General features: G+C 39.2%; 1 protein-coding gene across 1 annotated transcript in view; it reads left to right on the top strand.

Annotated features, from left to right (window-relative positions):
- Positions 1 to 22,416, top strand: part of tsnare1 (T-SNARE Domain Containing 1) — a 187,238-nt gene that overhangs the window by 112,464 nt on the left and 52,358 nt on the right. The window contains exons 9-10 of the mRNA XM_046045292.1: positions 3,003 to 3,075; positions 9,942 to 10,024. Coding sequence (XP_045901248.1) covers positions 3,003 to 3,075; positions 9,942 to 10,024 — 156 coding nt within the window. The remainder of the gene's footprint in view (positions 1 to 3,002; positions 3,076 to 9,941; positions 10,025 to 22,416) is intronic.

Genomic DNA, 22,416 nt, shown 5'->3' with positions numbered 1-22,416 from the left:
TACACTTGTTAAAGCACTTTGTAACTTGTTTTTGAAAAGTGCTCTACAAATAAGGATTATTATTATTATTATTATTATTTCTGTCAGTAGATCCTTACACACTGGACCTTTTAAGTAAAAGATCTGAGTACTACTAGTACTCTGAGTTTTGGGACACGCCATGTGTGAAGACCAAACGGACTGAACTGATTCATTGTCTTTTTGTGTTCAGTCCAGATGAGGTAAACCAAACTAAGTAGGCGTGAAAGCAACCCAAGACTTTGACTTCTTCCCCTGCACCTGGTCAGGTCTGTAGAGGAACTGCAGCAGAAACTATAGAACAGGGCTGATAGACTTCAATTCAATTTCAATTTCAATTTCAATTTTATTTATATTTGACCTGACTTGACCTGGATGATGAGAAAACCTCCTGTATTAACTAAGGGTGGGAATCACCAGAGGTCCCACGATATAATATTATCACGATATTTATGTTGCGATTTGATTTTATTGCGATTTTAAATATATTGAGATATATTGCAATTTATTACCTTTTTCCAATTAAGTCCCTAAAGTCAAACTTTGTCAACATCTTTTTATCTAAAAAGATACATTTCTCTGTTTGTTCATATCACTTTTTCAGTCCTCTATATGGTCCTGTTAAGTTTTCTAGTGGACTAAAAAAGCAATAGATTTTGTTATTCTAGTACCAAAAAGGTAAAACTCCCATCTGCAATTTATATACTAAAATATCGATACTTGGCGTCCGTGTATCGATACAGTATTGCCATGGCAAATATCACAATACTATGCTGTATCGATTTTTCCCCCCCCACCCCTAGCATTAAATCTGTTGTTGGAAACAGAAAAATCTCCAGTCCTGGTCCCCAGCCCAGTGCCAGTATCCAGTGGCTGCTAGATTGGCCATGAGCAGAATTTAAAGCCCATGAAATATGGAAAAGAGCACAGTGTTGGCCCGAAGCCTGGCCACCCACTCAGCCCTCAGGCAGGGGTCCCAACCCATCACATCTCTGCCTTCTCCCTGTGTGTGTGTCTCTCTCTCTGCCGATTCACTTCCACACACTATTTGCTAAATTGGTTACACACTTCTCTGTCATTATGATGAAATGAGCCCTGATTGCCCAGTGCTTTGCCAGGTAAAATAAATTTGTTATTCTATTACAGCATGATAGACAGGGTTGCTCAAAGATAAATGCAAAAAAAAAAAGTCTTTAGCATCACAAGGTTTGCCAGGGGCCATTTTGGCTCCATTAAAATGGTTTTTGCCAAGTGGCAGGATGGCTGCCAGTTTCCACAGCAATCTCCGCCACCTGTGATGGATGGCCCAGTGGGTTAGGCTACACAAACGCAGCTGTGATTGCATGGAGCCATAATGGAGGAAAGGGGGGGACCTGTGAGCAGGAGATAGACAGAGGTTTTATAAGCTTTCATATTGCTTTGAGCTGAAACATTGAGAGCAGATTCAAAGCTCGGAGACTGTGGAGAATTAGCTGCGGTCAACCATAGCTGCACTAGTTTGCTCTGCCCTGACAGAGAAATAATTGAACAAAAACTTTGAACTGCTTTATTTTTTTTCCACTTTCAGTCAAGCCAAGCACACAACATTTAGGATTAAAAACAAATCCACTGAATTTGTCAATTAAAGGGAACTTGTTTTAGAATTTGTTTTTTTACAAATCCATGCACTGGACATCAAATAATCAGAAACCACTGTAGTTTAGTCTGACATTTCTCGGGGAAATGCATTAGATGCCACTACTGATGCTCTCTGAATTCATTAGGAACTTCAGTTATTTGTGTTATTTCCCTCTAAACTCTGTCCCTTGTGTGTCTGTTTGTTGCGCTATATAACAGTAGATTCTAAAAGTTTTGGTCAGACATTTTCATCTCAGTGGATGCGTCATCGTCTTAGCTCAGGTCATTTTGGTAGAATTTTGTGTATAGACAGACCGACGTAAGCACGTGAATGAACTGAACTGCACAAGAATAGTGCAAAAGAACAAATATAAAAACACAAGTACGAAAAATAAGAGTTAAAAGTATTAATGTATGTTAGGTGTGCAAACTGGATGTAATTACAAGTTAAAAAGTATATAAACTGGTGCTGGCCACCACAGACTGATAGAACATCCGCAGCATCCTGTTGCAGACATGGAAGCCTCTGAGACTCTTGAACACACTTGCATCCTTCAATTGACTTTGTTAATAAAATTTGCTTTGCTTGCAGGCTGAACACACCTTGGAACGCTGCTGATTTTTAAACATCAAAGTGTGTTTCCAGTTGCTGCATATGTGGGGAAAAAAGCTGTATGAAAGCTTTATTGTCTCTAGAGTGAGCTGTGGAAAGTCTGATAAATGTCCTCACTGATGTCGCTTGAGCATCAGTTGGAAAAAGAAAAAAAAATCTGTGCGCAGATGTGGAGTTGGAAAGAAGGGAACTTACCAGACCTCTTTAGTCCGCTCCTCATCTCTGCTGAAGGCTAGTGGCTCGAGGCTACATTAGCCGCTACAAGCATAGCACACCCTCTCCGACAGAACTGTCGACACAAGTTGTGGCTAACGTAGGTGCCAAGATGCATGGAATACAAAAGACAGTGTCACGGCTTCTGCTGCATCGATTGTGATCCTTTTTTTAATCTGTCCATTGTGAGTCCGACTAAGTTATTTGCTAAATTAGTGGAGGTTTCTTTAAAGTAGCTAATTTTCTTAATCGTCTGCAAATCACACATCAAAGGCGACACCCAGTGAAGAGCAGTATTCCATATTTGAACATATGATGAAACACTTTGCACATGTTTAACAACCCATACCAGGAAATAAAGAAGATTTAAAAAAATGAACATTAAACATAAGAGCAATTACTAGTTACTGAGATAGTCGATGGGAAGACCATTTTCATAATTGACATGTTTTTGAGTTTGCTGTATCTATAATGTGTTCTGAGCCAGCCAGTGGCAGTGACTGAATAGTGGTGTAACATACACGGTGTTTCTTTTCCATAGAGAGACATGCTGGACGTCAGTCAAATCATGAAGGACCTGGCCAGTATGGTCCACGAACAAGGAGACGCCATAGGTAAGCTAGTGTGTGTGTGTGGTGAGTGTGTCTGTGTTTTCTTGTAGTCCGATTAACAACACGAGCTTGAAAATTCTGCGGGGGCAAAACAAACTTTTTAACCTCCACCTCGCTGCCATGCTGTTAAGATTCTTTGATGAGAAGCAAAATGCTCTGGGTTTATACAAACAGTGGGCTGTTAGAGAAAATCCATTTAGACACCCTGATATCTGTAAACGGCTCTCCACACCCTGCAGTGATTTAGACTTGGCAAATGAAACTTAGCACACAGATATAGGGCAGATACAGAAGCTTTGCTGCTAGGTCATGAATCTGCCATCAGCTATGTCTGGCTCCATCATGAACATTCACTAGAGAATTGGCTGTTACTTAATAATGTCCAACAACCATGTAGACAAAGAGACATACCTGGAGATATTGTTCTGATGGGATTGATAAGGCAGATGACTTTCCAAATTGGGGTGAATGTCTTGAGCTGTAGTCGCTGGTGAAAAACACATTTAGCTGTGGCTGGAGGAGAGTCAGTTCATTTATAGTTTGATTTTTAGCTTATTTAGACAAATAAATCACTGGGAGGCTAATTTAACCTTTTCCACTTTTAGCATAACCCAATGACTCCAATAAAGGATAAAGCTTATTCTTTATTGTTCTTATTGGCTACAAATCTCACATTAAACAAAACAATGCGTTAGTCCGTCTCTCAATACTTGTCTGACCCTGTGTGTGGCACCCAGCCCAGAGCCCACAGGTTCCTACTGAAGATGGAAACTTTAAACACACATGGGCACTGTAGTTTTTGGCACACTTTACTCAAACAGTAGGAAATAGTGCATTTGTTGGGGACTATTTTCAGCTGTGGACAGAGGAATAAAATATATGCATCATTCATTGTTGTTTTTTTCTTGACTATATGGAAAATATACATTATTATTGTCATTTAAATTTAAAAATACTCACCCTGAATTTTGTTTATATTGCATGATAATGGAACGTAGTCCCATTGATTCACTTAAACATGATAGAAGTTATAGTGAATCTAATTAAATTTGTCACATTTTGTATGACTGCACCTTTAAATCAAGAGTCTTTTCATCTTATCATTTTACACTTTTACACACACACTGTAATTCTGTACTTAAAAGTTCACTTTATAAACTTTAAAACAGTTAACGTGTTTTAAATCAAATCAACATACCTTTGTAATAAACCAACACTAGGACACAGGTGCTTTGCTAACCTCTTAAACTGTAATAATCAATCACTATGCTAATACTAAGATGTGTTTGTTTTTTTTACCTTAACCTATGTTGAACACACAAGGCTCCTTTACATACTAAGAGCATTCGAATAATATATATAGAAATATTTAGATATATTTGGCTGAGTCAGAGACTGATACAGCAAAAGGTGGGCAGAAAACGTAAAACAAGTAGACAATAGCAAAGCTGGGTTTAATGAATACTGTAGATTAATGGTGTAGTTACAAATGCTTTATGCACATTTCAGCTTTGTGGTGAAAAACTGTTAGATGTGAAGACTCTGCAGATGTGTGTGTGTGTGTGTGTGTGTGAGTGAGTGAGATGATTTTTTATTTTTTTTTTTGGAAGGAATGGGAAGCAATAACTTTTGCTAATTGCAGCCTTTTTGTTGTAGTGTCCTTTTGTCTGCTGCCTTCAATCAAGCTAATGCAGACGCCCTTTAAATACCCTTTAGAGTCAGGCTGAGTCAGACTGGATTACCCAAATTCTAGAAGAATGGAATACCTGCTTTTCCTTTTGTCTTTTTCTCCAATACACTTCTTAATCAGGATGGTTAACATTTAGAGCAATAAATTATGCACATACAGGGTGAAATGGTATTTTGTTTTTCCAGTGCTTTAATAAATTTAAGTTTTTCTTCAGCTGTTAGGGGTTTGGAGTCCCTGGGCCATATTGAACAGCAGTCCTCTGTCCTCCCCTGCAGCCTGTATGCAGTATGAGGAGCTGGATACCATGATGTGCCAGACAGATTTTGCTTTAACAAAGGAGTTTTAATGTAGTCCTTCATCTTTACTATTTATTTAATTATGTATGTGTATATATTTGTCACCAGGCTGGACACAGGAGCGGAAATGGGGGTGGGGGGCACAAACATCATACAGACAGACACCATAGACAAAGGACAGCACCTGCAAGAGAACGGGGTGGGGGTGGGGGTTAGGGGGTGACAACAGGAAACAACAGAGAAAATACACCAATTGCTGAAAGCGAAGACACCTGCAAGATGGGGGGTCAGGGGGGCAGCCTGGATCATGATTTTAGTTTCCCACAATTGAATGAACATGATCAACGGCGATATTGCCATTTAAAATGCTTGCTCCGCTCATGAAAAACTCTGCTGCATATCAAATCAAGCGCTTCCTATACTTACAGCCAAGGGGGTGATGTGGCAGTGTGTGCACCCTCCTGCTGCTACAGTCCAGAGAAGACAGCAAAGTCCAGGAGTCTACATATGTCCGCTGCACCGTGGCTGCCAGAGCTGGTCCCGGCCCTTCTAGTCAATGCTTAGGAGTCCATCAGATGCAGCGCGTCCCAGATGCAGCTGTCGGCTCTGCGAAAAATACAGTCATTTTTTGATGGGAAGCCCTGTCAAGCAGCACAGAGCAGATCAAACTGGGTATGAAGTCAGACACAGAAAGGCGTGCATATCCCGATCATAAATCAACAAAAACACAGTTATAACAGACAAAAACGAACCATTTCACCACATTGCATACTTAATCATAGAAGAAGCACAAAAATCAAGCACTGATTACCAAATCAACAAAATCGAAACATGTCAGCAAAATCAGGCAGGCAAAACGCTCTGATTCTGAAGTGCTCCCTGTGGGATATGCAGCCATGCATACAACCAAACAAAACCAGGTCGCAGAGAGCCGTTGCACAAAAAGCACAAAATAACAACAAGCCAACAATGTGCTAAGCTCCTGAAATGCGACTGAGACGCTTCCAGTGTAAGTTAATGCTGAGCAGAGGATGGGACAAAACCGTGGCGCAGTGGGTAAAATATTTTTTATATTTTGCTTTTAGAAGATGATGCACTTTAAGGACCAGTCTTATTTTAATGCAAAGATTTGTACATTAGCAGAAATGCAGCACAACATGGCTGTGAAAACAGTTGCTTATTTATTTAAATTTGAAAGTACAATAAAAAAATGCTGTCCCTAAAATCAATGAATAATCGTGATAAATGATTATGATCTCAATATAGATCAAAATAATCGTGATTATCATTTTGGCCATAATTGGGCAGCCCTACTAGTAGGTACAAAATGTTTTGGAATCCATGCAGTAGATGGCTGTAGCTGGCAGCTGTGAACTGGCTTCAGTGGCTGCAACGTATTCCTTCCTTCCGTCAAAATAACATCCACAAAAAGTGCTGCTTTTTGCCACTGACAGGCTTTAACCAGAAACAGAAGTCTCGCTCAAGGACAGCTCTTGCTATGGGATCTCGTGAGAGGCGAGTTGCAATCTGTTCGCTGTCTGGAGCTGCTGTGCTGGCTCTGGGGTGGCCCATCCTGTCTGCATGTTAGCTTCGCAGCAGCAACAGTAGCGACGGTTTGCTAACCCACAACTTAGCTAACGTTAGTTACGTTTTAATTCAGAAATGAAAAAAAAAAAGATGGAACCCATTACACCTATGTTTTGCAATTAAACTTATTCTGCATGTCATTTCCTCAGTCAGATACAGAGTAAATTAAACACTTTCTTCCATCACATTCAGGCATCTTGGGTCTACATTCTGTTTGTGAATACTGCTACATCCCGTGCTTGTTCAGCGTAATCAGACACGCATAAACTGAGCTTTTCAGCCATTTTGTCATTTGCATGTGAAAGACAGTTGATATGGTATTGTGGACATGGAAGGTAAAGGAACACAGTGTACTCCTACTAAATGGGCGAACAGCAAGTTAGAAGAGGATTCTGTGGAAGACTGCAGAGTTATCAACTTTATACCTCAGCAGAAGTTCAATCTGATCATTACAGAGTGCAATAATGGACCTCTCCCCAATAACAAGAGATGCACTGAATTTGCCTTGGGTCTTTTTGAACAAGGCTTGTTTGGTGTAGTGGCGGATCTGAATAATATGTGATTGTGCTGTGGAGGCGTTTGTTGCAAAAGCAGCACGTAATACAAAGAAATGAATAGGCTCAAGAAGGAAGGATTAGTGCTTTTATGGCCTATTCATGCTGGCTAAGGACACACTATATTAAACCCTCTGAGTCGAGATACACAATCAACAAGGTTGGTTCAGCAGGCAAACACAAACTCTGGCACACCACACAAAAGAGGTGTAAAAACATATTCATTTGTAGAGATCAAAAGAGTACATCCTTTTTTGTTTTTCGGGGTGATTAAAACATTCTGGGATTGGACACGAGTTTATTATATTATATATTATTCTGGTATTCAGAATGTTTGAATGATTTTTACCAGAAGGTGGCACTAGAAATCTCATAGGGTCCAAAAAATGGTTTCTCCCCTACAGTCCCCTCCAAAAGTATTGGAAAGGTAAGGCAAATTCCATTGTTTTTGTTGTTCACTGAAGACACATGTGTTTAAGATCAACAGATGAGTATGAGACAAGAGTTCAGAATTTCAGCTCTCATTTCCTGGTATTCACATCTAGATGTGTTAAACAACTTAGGACATATCACCGTATTTATTAGACCACAGCATTCTTAGGTGAGCAAAAGTAAAGGAACAAATAATCTTAAAGTAAATAACATTTAATATTTGGTGGCATAACCCTTGCTTGCAATAACTGCCTTAAGCCTGCGACACACCGACATCACCAAACTGTTGCATTCTTCATTTGTGATGCTATTCCAGGCTTTTACCGCAGCTTCTTTCAGTTCTAGTTTGTTTCGTGGGTGTTTCTCCCTTCAGTCTCCTCTTAATGAGGTGAAATGCAGCTCTGTTGGGTTAAGGTCAGCTGATTGACTTGGTCAGTCTGAAACCTTCCACTTTTTCCCCTGATGAAGTCCTTTGTTTTGTTGTTGTGCTTTGGCTCGTTGTCCTGCTGCATGATAAACTTCCTCCCCATTAGTTTCAATGCATTTCTCCGTAAATTGGCAGACAAAATGTTTCTGTGCACTTCTGAATTCATTCTGCTGCGACCATCATCAGTTACATCATCAATAAATATTAATGAGCCTGTTCCAGAAGCAGCCATGCACACCCAAGCCATGACATTACCTCCACCAGGCTTCACAGATGAGCTTGTATGCTTCAGATGATAAGCAATTCCTTTCTTTCTCCACACTTTGGCCTTTCCATCACTTTGCTAGAGATTGATCTTGGTCTCATCAGTCCATCAGATTGTGTTCCAGAACTTTTGCGGCTCATCTCTGTACTTCTTTGCAAATTTCAATCTGGCCTTCCGATTCTTCCTGCTGATGAGTGGTTTGCATCTTGTGATGTGGCCTCTATATTTCTGCTCTCCACTCCCAGTGGGGGAACGTCCCGCCGGCTCAGTGAAAACCAAAGGCACACTGAGCGTTCTCTTAGTCCGGACGAGGGCCTCCCCTCGACATGATATGCGCCCCTTTGTTCAACATGCCAGGGATGTACTCGGCCCAAGAGCCTCATGACCGACAGAGCCGCCACCGTCGCTCGCGAAACGACATGGCGGAGCAGCTTTCTTTCTGTGTACACAGTTGGACTAGTAAATAATATTTCTACCGTAATAGCGTATTTACCCCAGAAAAGTGTAGATTTGTTCAAATGTTTGTAACAGAAACTGAAATCAGTTTAAATAAAAAATGCCTTAACTATAGCATGGTAAATTTTTATTTAGTGCCAATATGAGGTTTCTTTGTTTTTGAAACATTGGTGGGCTGTCAAGGCTGCGTGTGCAGAGTAACAATATTACGATGATTCAGCAAGTTGGGTAAGACAATGATTAGAGAAGAGCACATTTACTGTTGTATTTCTCATGAATAAGGACAGAGTGGATACTGTATGTGCTGTTGTTCTCATAATTATTTCCAGAAGTATTTGATAATAAATTTATGTCTTTTCTCTTTTTTTACCCAAAATTGGGAACGTTTCACTTTGTAAACCTTCCTCACATCTTGCCTGGATGTTACTAAAACTATTAATTTAAATCTAGCAAAGGCAAAGGTAACCAGGTTAATGAGATTTATATGTCAGGTGTTTCTGATGAAGATAACTATTATTATTATTATATTATTATACTTTATATTTTCAGCAGCTGGATCCAGTTGCTGTTTTTTTTTTACCATTGTGTCTGGACAAAGACTTACACCACCTGTGCTCCCCAATAGTATCTGGCAACCCACACTATAGCTGGAGACAGAAGTGCTGGGCAGATAGTTTGTCAAGAAACGGTACCGGCGGCTATCTTGGCTTCAGCTTGGGGTCTAAATATTTTTAACTGTGTTAATCTGTGTTACAACCTGGGAGCATTGAGTTTAAAAGATGTGGGTGGTTATTTGGCAGGAAGTGTCTCATGAAAAACAATATTGAGAGGCATTGTGGGAAGTGTAGGATCCAGTGTTTTTGGAGCTTGACTAATACCAGGGGCTAAAATTTAGGGTATCTGCCTTTGCTGCTTCTACTTGACTGTGTTTCTATACACCCACCATACTAAATCTCTGGAGTACCCCACTCAAAATAACTGTTGATATACTTTTAGTAAATTAAACTTTTACTCTAGCCTTAGCTATTAAATCAAATCTTAACCCGATAAAGTGAACCACTCTGAAAATAGGTTTAGTGGATTTGTTTGACATGAACTGGAATCAATGGCTGTGACAACGTGCCACCTGACCATACTGTCATTCTGCTCTGTGTTTCCTTAGACAGCATTGAAGATTACATTCAGACCGCATCTTCTAATGTGGAATCAGCCAATCAGGAGCTTGCAAAGGCCAACCAATACCAGGTACAGTGAACTGCCCTGTACTACAGTGTCCTCCACGCTTTGCATTCACTTTGTTCTGTTTTAATTTCGTCTACTTGACTGAGCTTTTTCATTGTAACACAGTCACAAGAAGCTTAGCTTGATCAGCCATGCAAACAGGGACTTTGCTAACTAGATTACACAGCTTAATAACAGAAATGATGTAATTTCATGTCATACTTTACTAGCTTTTGCCTGCAGTTAAATTAATTGTATTTAGACACAGAAAATATAAAATTCTTGTCTGGAGTCTTATAAAAAACAAAACCACATTTCCAATTCCATGTATGTCTTACTCATACTGAGATAATGATTACACATTTGCAATTATATCCTACAAGTGTATTGACTTAGAGAAGAAAATGAAGTAATGGGACAACTGCAACTGCACAACTGCAGCCAGAAATTAAATAGAAAATGTTTTTTTCTCTTTGTGTGGTTTTTGGGGTGGCTAGAATTTCCACTTCACAGCACATATTGGAGAGACGTTTTATGAGATGCCCAGGGGTCTGCTTTCGCTTTTTCTTTTCAAGGAAATATATGTGTCTTCTGCCATTCTGTCAAGGACTATCTCAGTAGGCCAGAGCTCAGAGTGGCTCTGTGCTGTATAGGCCCCTGGCTATGGTAAATAATGTATTGACATAAGTGTCATTGGGTTAATAAAGGATATACTTTTTTTTACATGAGTTACATAGCTTCAGAGCTGCATCTGAACTCTTTACCTGCAATGCCTTTTGACAGCCATGAAAAATATATTGATTTATTCATCAGTGACATCTGTCTATTAAATAAAGTGCCAGTAAAGATAGAACTTCATATTTAAGCAGCTATGGAAACCATTTTAAACTGATACAAAAAAAAAAATATTTTCACTAAATCATACTTTTTAATATTTGCATGGATTTTCAACATCATATCAGCAGTCTCTCATGATTGCAGTGGTTTCTGCCCCCCCTCCATGCTGCTGCTCTACTAGTGAGTGAACAAATGAGCAAATGGCAACAGCTTTCCCATTAATTGTCATTTCATTATCTCAAGGAGAGCTGAGCCGTGACTGAGCTCACACTGAGCAATTTAGCTCTCCACCAATCCAGACAGCTGCTGTCTTTACAGAAGCAGAGCAGCTGAATGGAAGAAAAACAACAAAAGAAAGACAGACAGACACAAAGTCAGTCAAACAGACAGACAGCGTGATGAACCTGGAGAGAGACAAGTCCAGACTCTACACAGTCCCATGTTGACATCAAACCTGACCACACTTTTTAGTGCAAAACATTGTTAGAAGTTACAGATTTTATAGCTGTTACATACCAAAAGTGTTCCAACACTTCATTAAAGCTACAGTGTGTGTGAAAGGGAAATTGTATGTTTAACAGACATCTTACCTGCTGTCAGTACTTTTACCAGCCGACTCTTCAGTCGTTCACAGTGAGCATCTCCAGCATTTCTGATCAACTTCACATTTCAACTGCTGACTGCTTCAGCAGTTACACATCAAGTGACAACTCAATATATTTCATTGCTTGCTCGTTAACTGACATTTTAGTGGTTTTCTGTGTCTACTCTTCAACTGAAACTAATATTAATATCTTTGCAGCCCCAAGTAAGTGTTTTCACTTAAAGTGACATTCCCACCTGTGTTCAGCATCTTCACATCAACTCACACCTCAGTAGATTCAATTCAATTGATATTTATGTTGCTGTCTGTGCTTACACTGAAAGGGACACTTCATCTGCTTACAAAGCACACATTTGAACGGTCACCATTCCTTCCACTTCAACTTACAAGAGTGGTTACATGTCAACTGACATTTCAGCTGCTTTTATCTGTTACTTTTTAACTGATATTTGAGAGCTTTCAATAACCACACCAGATTTTTTTTTTTCATGGACAACAACGAAGTCGAACTGTTAATGAAAGTAACGTCTAACCATAGCCAAAGAATGGTCTAGTCATCAATTAGACAGCTTTTGACTGATTACTGTATATACATCAAACACATAACAAAATAATGGCTAAAGGATTCTTTTTACTCAAATATAACAGGTTCTCATAAATAGCAATCCATCCAAACAAATTAAATATCAAGATTTTATTAAGAAAAAGGATTACACCATAGACAACTTGTTATAAATATTATAAATACAATTATATACATATATAGATTATGACAAAAATATAAATAATGGCAATATAAATGGGTTAGGCTACATCCAAATCTAGATCTTCATCCAAGTGCACGATGCAGCAAGAGCACCAACAGTGCCATTGTCTTAGGTAATTGGGATCCATAACTATTGAATATGATAATAATAGTAAACATTATAACTGACTATGTATTTACTGTTATCCCATAAGACATGTCTGACTACTATCATTGTATGATTTGAAATGAAACCATACTGTATATTTCTAACTGTCATTCTATTAAAGTTCAAAACTTTTTATTTTCATTTTAAAACCCTTTTTTTCTTAACTTAATGCCCGTCTTTATCACTGACCCATTCTTTCTTCTTTGTGAGCAATGTGCTGTGAATGTAGGCCAGAGTGTTCTGTCTTGTATATTTTTGTCGTGCTTTGTTGACTGTATGCTGTTAAAACATATTTGTGGCTTTCATAATAAATTATAATAATATATAATAATAACCACCATAAGCTAACCACAATATGGCTTACAGGGTTCCTACACATGATAACAAATAATGTAGATAAATAATGAAGAAATGTCAGAACAAAGACACAGATACTTACAAGACCAAAGTAAATTTCCTTTTGCTTCGAACGTCTGCGGTCGTACTCTCGCCCGTTGCTCTCCGACAGGTAACTCTCGTTAAGAAAAATTGAAAAAGTGTAAAGCGAAAGTGTTTATCGCAAGATCTGCCAACAATGCTGTCTGCTAACTTTCAAGTCTCGCATTGCCAGTAGTCATGTCTCAGTAGGGCTATATATTCACCTGATTTCCACACCGGCAAGGGCGACGCCATTGCGTTCGTTTTGTCACCCTACTTCCGGCAGAGCAGGGCCACAACTTTCGGTTGAGCGGGACTTCAGCTAGCTGCTAGCTGTAACGTTAGACAATAACCGAGAAAAGATGTTAAGTATTATATTTTCAGTTTCAAGAGGCGAGCACAACTGCACACTCGTTACGAGTATAATGTGAAGAGGTCGGAGTGTTGTCGTGCATTTTACAACTTATACCATTCCACCTAAAGTTGAGGAGAACTTGACGCTAACGTTTACTTGTGGCTGACGGCGAGGAAGCCGACTGATGAACTCCTCGGCTAAGATGCTCCAGTAAATAAGCCACATCGGGTTCTGAACAACTTGTCAGATTCAGGTAAGCTAGCTATATATGTGTTCAATTGCATAACGTTATGTTTGTTATGTCCCTTCTATAAATACATTTAAAGATCAGTAATGAGCAGGTAACTAAAGTAACTAAATACAATGAATTTTGCATGATTACTATTGCCTAACGCTGTGTATTTCATATTTGACATTAAGGTGTTATAAGATATTATGATCTCCTCCATTACAGTCTAACAGTAGCACGTTATTCCTGTTTACATATATCACAATGTTAGTCGGCCAGCTACATTCTCTCACATCTCTCAGTCAGATGTTGATATTGAGCTAAGTATTAATAAATGAATTAGAGATTGTGTGTATACGGTCTAGTTTTTAATACACCTGTCTCACACACACTGTTCTGTATAATTGTGGTTGCCATGATATATGAAACTCATGATGTATTTTAAGTCCTAATGTAAAATTATGTTTATGGTTTATTTCTACAGATGCAGTAGAGAACTGTGAGGATGACCACATCCACATGCCTACGCACTGTGATGCGGAAACAAAATGGGAGGATCCATCTGTCTCTGACCACAGCTACACCACTCAATCACCACTCAACCTGAACACACCTACATCTGATATAGGAACACAATGTGTTGAGCCGGCTGCCTTGTACATAAAACTCTACTGAGGAACAACCACCTTTGTCAGTTATTCTTTTTAAACCTTCACAATGTGACCAGATGTTACCTGTCAGTAAATACTGTTTAGAACTAAACAAGGTGAGCTCTATAGATTCCCCTTAAACCTTAAAGGAAAGAACTCTCTGTCCACAAGTTTGTAAATTAATCTGAAGATGCTGTGTCCTGCAGCTCCTTGAAAACAACAATTACTTCTGGTACAGCACATTATATGGTGAGTCGATATACTGAAAAGATGAGTTAAGGTGAATAGCCAAGCCGTTAAAATTAGACCACTGACTGCCTCGATTTCGCTGTGTGGGCTAAACACAGACTACATGTAGCCTGTTCAATTCAGAGCTAAATCGTGGCCACAGATAGACCACGTCAATTAAATGACACTTGATATCTTGTAGTTATTATTGACATTGCGAAAATAATGGGATATCAGCCGTTTCACTTGCTGCCTGGGCAACCAGAATTAATCAGTTTTGGACATTTTGACTAAAAGTGGGCTACAAACAGCCGGTCTGACTACGAGATAAATCGCGGTTACGCACAGAACATGTGAAAGAAATGAAACCAGAAACCTTCTCATCACTGTTGACTTTGCTTACATGATGGAATATCATACACTTTGCACCTTATTTTGGCAAAAATGTCATGTAACCAAATTTAAGGTTATTGTGGCTAGAAGTGGGTTACTCATAGCCGGACTAAACTGGGTCTATAGTTAACCGAGAGGGTGAAATGATGGCTATTGCTCGCTGGGAAGTTTTATTTGCACGGTACAAAATATTTTACTAAAAATACCAAATCTAAAACTTAACTGATAACACCCAATCAGGAAGCTAAAAGTGAGAGTCATCGTTTTTAAAGTCCCCCATTTTCGCCTGTCTGCACTAAAACACTACCCTGGAGTTTTAAAATAAAAACGGGGTCTGCAGCGTTTTCAAACTTCTCCGATTTAGGTCTTGGGATTGGGCGTTTTAGTCTGGACAGGAGGTGCAAACGTAGTCAAAGGTCTGGTGTGTTTTAGGTTCAGCATTAACTTATTTCATAAGCAAATAATTCACATTAAGATATTTGAACCTTTGTAGAACTGAATTGTTTCAGTGGCAGGGTTGGACATAAACACCAAACAAACATTTGTAGAAAGGCCTTCAGTGTTGATCAGTGAGATCAGAGATACGTACTCTCTCTGATGCTGCCATGTCCAGACAAAATCACCTGAGGACCATGTTCATTTTAAATTAGGGCCAATCTGGAACTATAGATGTGTACACCCGAGATCTTGTTCAGGTTCACTCAGGTGTCAGTTGTTTGGGTGTTTGATCTGCTGTAAGACCTCTACATCTTCTTTGATTGCCACTAGGAGCTGATGTGAACAATTTTACCAGTCGCTAGCTTGTATTTACCCAATTTGAAGTGAATGTAGCGTGAACTTAATAGCACTGTGGCGACCACATAAAAATTCAATAGAACAGAGTTGGGGGGAGGGGAGAGGGGCTTGAAAGAACGAGATTGAACACTTGGCAGCAAGTCTAAGCACTGATGTAGCCTTGAACACTCTACATGCACCACTGCACATCTCCACCAATGGTCAATTAAGAGCGGATGTCATTTTCTTCTCGTGCCCTGCCTTGTCTACTCACTTTACATTGAAAATAAATTGAATCTATAATCCATTATCTGGAGGCAGATTACTTTCTGCAAGTTTCTCTAGTTGCTGTGATGTTTGATCACCTCATCTGTGTTCAGTGGACCACGCTGAACTCTGATTGTTGATTGTTATCTAAACAAGATAGTTTATAATTACCATTAAAACACAGATGTTCTAGCAATACAGTGAGCAAAAGCAGTATCCTTTTCATAAGTAGAAGTAACTGAATTTATACTTGATTTGATTTGATGTTAAGTCCATCTATTTTCCGAACTGAAATTGATCTCCAAGTGAGCTACTAAATCCTTCTGAGTCTCAAAAAAATCTATGTAACACCATTTTCCTCTGACTTAATTGAAGATAATATAAAACACTGCCTATTGTGTTTATGAAAGGAACAAAAGGAAGAAGGAGGGGAAGGGAAAGAAGACAAAAAAGGAAGACGGCTTGTAAATGAATGGGTACACGGATGAATGGACCCATCCACACATAGGCACAGACAATTTTTGCCCTTCTGACAAATAAGATAATGAAAAAGAAAAACCTAATCACAGTGCTAAAGCTCTGACTGATCACAGTACTCGGACTGGGGGGATGGGCTAACTCTGACAGATTGCAGGGAAACTGACTTACTGTTCAATCACTCTTCCTCCAGCCCCTCTGGATTCTTTATGCTACTTTGAAGGATGTGGAGTGGAAATAACCATGTTTGAAGTTACCCAGGTTGATGTCAGTGACACTCCTCTGACTCTGCACCCATCAGCCACAGCTGGACTAAGCATGTTGAAGAGGAAAGAGTAAACCTGACTTCAAATAAAACATAGATACATTTCACCACTTTTTTTGTTAAGTGTCGGATGGAACAATCAGCACAAATTTGGTTATTTTAATAGCACTGCAAATAGATAGGCAGGCAGGCAGATTGTACTATTTATTCTCAAAGAGAAAATGCAGTTAGGGTAAATATAAATATATATTGATATAAATACATATTAATAAAAAATATACATTTACATATATACAAAATCCTACATGTATTAAATTGAGATGGGGTGCGTTTTATTGCTTATGATTTCAAGTTTTTATTTGTAAAATGGAAGAATGTGCAGTCTTTAAGGTTTCAATTTGGACAGAGTTGGTGTTAGGTGTGGACAAAAAATATGAACAAAAACATCCTGAACTATGGTAATAGTTGCAGCATGTATGCTACTTGATGCCGAATACAAATATCTACCACGTAACATTCATAACATACATAAACATGCATATGGTTATTTACACTACCACAGTGCATCTCATTTGATGACAGTGTGAGTGTTTGTGTACTACCTTGTTAAAGGATGTGTGTTGCTGTTTATTTGTGGAAAATTCATGACATTTCAATTTTCACTATACTGTAGATCATTTACATTTATTCATTTAGCTGACGCTTTTATCCAAAGCGACTTACAATTGCTATACATTAGAGGTTGCATGCCTCTGGAGCAACGAGGGGCTTAACTAGGGGTTAAGTGTCTTGCTCAGGGTCACAGTGGGGGATTGAAACCGGGTCTCTCTCACCAAAGGCATGTTTCTTATCCATTGCGCCATCATTGTCATATTATCATGAAAGAACAAAAATCTTGCTACTTTATATTAATAACTTTTGACATTGTCATACGGGTGAATGTCTATTTTATAGATATAGTCAGGTCATCAAAGAATTTCCATTTTTTAAATATATATCTGGTAGACCCATTCATTAAACACAGAGTTATGCAACTTGTTTCCAGTCTGGAATTTGGAATATGTCACAAACTGTATATTTAGAGTGGGCACAAAGTGCCAGCTACAGGAACTTGATTAATCAAAAAAAGAAAACCATCAGAAAGGCCAAGAAAAAAGTAATCACAGAAGCAGTCCTGCTGTTTGATTGACAAGTGATGTGTTGAAGGTGCAGTGCAAGAACAGAAATGAGGTCTGAGTGACAACGTTTGAGGACAAACTAAAAAGAACATGCGATGGTCATTAGGCCGAGACAGAACATGTACATGAAAGGTTGTGTTTGGTCGCCTTTATGGTGCACACATGCTGAAACTAAAATCATGTTTGTATGGAGTCATTTGATATTTCTATTTTGTGTATGTGTAAGGCCAGCCCTGTGGATACACAGTGAAGTAATCATAAAACCAGCTACCTACCATACACAATTATACCCTTAATGCATTTAATGTATAACTCTAGCATCATGATGGGCCGCAGTTCTTTACTGCCAATTAAATACACTGAAACACTCAAAGTAAAACTGACTGACTGCACTTTTACTTCTACTTTGTTTTTGTCTATATGCTTATTGTTTAAAATAAAAAAACTGCATTACCTGTGTTTGATCAATATACTGTATATAAAGAGGAGGTTACAAACCTAAAGGATTAAAACATTTACTCTAGCTGACAGATAAATTTTTTTTACAGCATTATCTATACATCAAGATATTAATGAAACAGTATAAAAAAATTACCCATGTAAAGTGCAAAACAACCTCAATACAGCACAAACCACTAGTAAACACAATTGATGTAATTGGCCAGTGGCCATGAGGAGAACAAGACAACTCTGAATTGTGATTTAGTTTAGATTTTGTTTGACTTTTTTTGACAAGGACAGTGTATATTAATAACATATCTAAAAATTAAAAGATATTTTTTATTGGCTGCAACACAGGCTATCAGTGTACAGTGGGGGTGGGAATCGCAGGGTACCTCATGATACGATAACGATAATATCACGATACAGCAATTCTGCAATAATCGATATATCGCTTAACAATCCTAAAGTGATACATCACGTTATCTGTCTAACTATACTACAAAAATGCCCGTGAAAAAGTTTACTATTTATTTGCTGCAAATCCAAACTGTGAGAAGACAGCACAATTCTGCTCAGTCTGTACATAAAACTAAAGAGCAACTACGTCCAGTATCAGTACAACCGCTATGAAATAGAATGATAGTTAAGTATTGTAACTCCAGATTCTATGAGTATGAGTATAGGCACAGCCCTCTAAGCACTGGGCCTCACTGGGCCTTGGTTTTTGGAAGAAAAGGCACTATGGGAGCAGATGGCTATGTCCCACCGTTGTGTGTATATATACAAGGTGCGGACGTAGGAGAGGTCCACGCTGTGGGTGGGCGTAGACAAAAGTTAACAGTGCCCCGCAGGCGCGCGTAGGAGTAAACCCAATAGTGATGGCCTTAGAGGGCTGCACCTATACTCATAGAATCTGGAGTAACAATACATAACTATTGTTCCGCCATGTGTTACTATGGTAACGTAAACACCTCGGATACCGGCTGCTACAGTGGACATTTACTGAAATTAAATATTGAACATATATATTAAAACAAACTTGATAAAATTACAAAATTTATGTTTTTATAACTTCTTCTATTTCTAATGTATGTAACTTGTGAATTAATGTGATTGATTAATTTTCAAGATATGCAGCGTCATCCTTAAAAAGATTCATATGAGCATTGTTGTTTTTAGGTAACCTAACCTCTGAAATAATCATATTAATAATGATTACATTAGTTACAATAACAATAATTACAGAGATACAAACTCTGTGGTCTGCTCCATTGTTAGTTTTTGCTGCTCCTATAAGGCGTAAGGCTTATGGCTAATCTTTCTTGTCAACTTCCTGCGAAGTAATGAACCGTTTTTCCCTTCTTCCCTACACAGTTCACAGTGCCCTTTGAACTGAACATGTTGTGCTCCCTGTGGTTTGGAATCTCACTTAAAATGGCCGAATACCCTGTGCAGTCCACTTAGCAGGGAACTACAGGGCGATTGCAACGCACCCTCTCACTGTAAACCGTCTCGCCCCGCCTCTCTCTGTGTCTCCCCCCCCGTCTGCTCCCCTTTCTCCATCAGCAATATGTTTTATAGTCTTTTTCCACTCGCGACCCGGCAACCGAAACCAACATCTGCACTGTAGCAATATTGTTGCTTTACCTGGTCCGTCCGTGATATAGGGTACCAAGTTTCTTACAGAGGGAAGTCTGTGCGAGTGAACATGTGCACATAAGACCCCGCCCACACACACACACACACACACACCCGCGCCACACCTGATGTCATCATCTTTCCCGATGTTTCATTGTAGACATCGCCCAACCCTAGTTTACACTGACACACAAACAAAATACATTAGTTTTCCCTGTGAAAAGGCCTTACAGACAGCTGGGACGTGGCGACAGAGCATGCTGCAGTCTATAACTGCAATTAGCACCAGCATAAGCATTGGCTATTCTTTCTGGGATCTATTCAATTGTATGTCCATAATAAAACATTGACATTTATTGCAGGACAGGACCTTCTTTCACTCACACATCTTAAAATAAGCTTGTTGTTAATGATGTAGCCTTTCGAATTGATTGACTGCTGTGGTCCTGAATGACATTGGCACCAACAGATGTGTTCAGTGTTGCTTTACTGGTCCATGCTTGTAAAATATCCACTGTGTCCGCATTTTCCAATGTAATACAAGTTAACATCTCTCTCTCTCTGTTTCTCTGCCAAATATACATTGGCGACCATTAATATCCCTATGCAGTCCACCCAAGTAAAGTCGGTGTACTGAAACACGGCTTATTTTGGAATGTGAATTAAATCCTCATGACACTTTCCTTGCGGGGGTTTTCTTGCTAGAATAGATAATGCGAATAAACACAACCCACGGTTACTACAGCTATATAAACTCAAAGTAAACATTTTGCTGTGATTTAATTGCAATGAAGGATGCCGAAATAACTACAACATGATGCCGATTTGTTAAACATATGAATTCATGCATGTCTGTCAGTAAGTCAGCAGGACAACAACTTTTAAAATGTTCGTTTTCTGAACGATGTTCGGATTGATCAGGGCTATGCTATGCTAACTCGTTCATAGTAAAGTAAAGCGATAGATGGAATCAACTAACTTCCTCGTTCAACTTTCTTGCTTACTTTTCTCAGTCTACAGTGTCCAGTTTTGCCCACTTTTTATATAAATACGAAGTAGTAGTCCCGCAGAGCTTTGGGTGCACACTGAGGCTAATAACAATGGTGGAACTGGAAACACAGGGTAGCTCTCTGCTGAATGAAGCGTGAATGAAGATAAAAGATTTAATCCCAAAAATTTAAGTAAAAATTTAATTTAATAAAGGCAGGTAAACAGCGTAATTGTCATAGCAGAATCCAGTCCGACTACGGGTTTATATGTCCAAAAGCTGCAGCACTGTGCCGGCTCTCTCTTGTACGTCTGGTCCTCTCCAAACAATGCTCTGAAGCAGCCGGTGACGTCTGGACAATCTCAGCACTGATAGGTTATGGCCAGACAGCGTCATGCTACTTTCTCTCTTGAGTTAAGCGGCCGATTAATCTGAAAACTGTGATTTTTGTCACCAACCTTAACATAACAGTGTCTTATTAAAAAACAGTGTTGTCGCTTAACATCCATCATCTGGTAAATATGTACTCCCAACCTGCCTGACATTACCTTCGGGCGGCTGTGGCTCAGGAGGTAGAGTGAGTCGCGCGCTACTCAGAGGGTTGGTGGTTTGATGGTCAGATGTATGTCATTGGTTGCCAGTTTTGATTCAAACAACACTTGCCGCCCTATTATAGGAGACTGTCAGTAGCTTGCATTACATTTGCAATAACAAATTCATTGTAGATATATGTAACTTAGGCTTGTCGGGTCAGCCGATTGGTCAAACCCAGGTTACACTATACTGCTGGTGCTTCACTTTCTTTGACTCCCTCGCACACTCACAAACACATTCAGATACTTGATGTGAAAGGCTCTATAAAGCAAGGCTTTCCTTAATGATTCCAGCATGATTGTACACACCACTCTAAATTTAGTTTGCCTTTCTTGCTCAAGATTAACCCACAATAGCAGCAATGACGATACCTTTGTGAGTCTAAAAAGCTTTAATCTGTTTCCATTGTAGTGTCTTAAGAGCTTGGATGAATGAATCACATCATAATGAACGTCTTTGTTTTCTCTTTAAACAATGAAATCTGAAACAGTTCGTCAAAGGTGGGGCAGTTGTATTTGTAACTCAACATCCTCATTTGATTTTGTAAAAGCTTGATTTCTTCAGGGTGTTAGGTCGATGTGGATACTCTACAAGGAATTAAATTTGACCATTAGTGCACACAAAATGAACTCTTTACACTAGACAAGCAGGAATTTATTTTAATTGAGCGTGGTTGGAATGGAAGGTCATAAACAATAATGTCAAATTTATTGCCAAGATCCATTCTTTTTGTTGGGCTGTTCACATTATGTTTGCACTGTGGCAAATATTTGCTAGCAGTGTGTACAGTATCCTGGTTCCAGACCTTTAAATCACTGCCCACATCTTTGATTGATTGAGCTATTCAAATACGTCCAATTGGACGCCTTGTTGGAAAGGAACTGTTCTTCTGGCATGAGGTTATGGTCCTGATTGACTGCAGCCTCCTGCCAGAGGTGTCCAGGGTGGGAGGGGTCAGCCACAATCTTTCCTGGAGGAACCCTGGTCCAAGAGGGATGTCAGATTGCAGCGAATCACCTTCTCTGCTGAGCAATTGATACGCTGCAATCTGCCCTTGTCCCTAGCGGTAGCAACAGCGTATCAGATGGTGATGGAGGAGGTGAGGATGGACTCAGCGATGGTGGTGTAGAAGTGCACCATCATTGTCTTTGGCGGGTTGAACTT

The sequence above is a fragment of the Micropterus dolomieu genome, linkage group LG03 (assembly GCF_021292245.1).
Source record: "Micropterus dolomieu isolate WLL.071019.BEF.003 ecotype Adirondacks linkage group LG03, ASM2129224v1, whole genome shotgun sequence".
Lineage (NCBI taxonomy): Eukaryota > Metazoa > Chordata > Actinopteri > Centrarchiformes > Centrarchidae > Micropterus > Micropterus dolomieu.
Note: the sequence above shows the minus strand (reverse complement) of the source record. Positions and strands in the feature narration are given on the sequence as shown.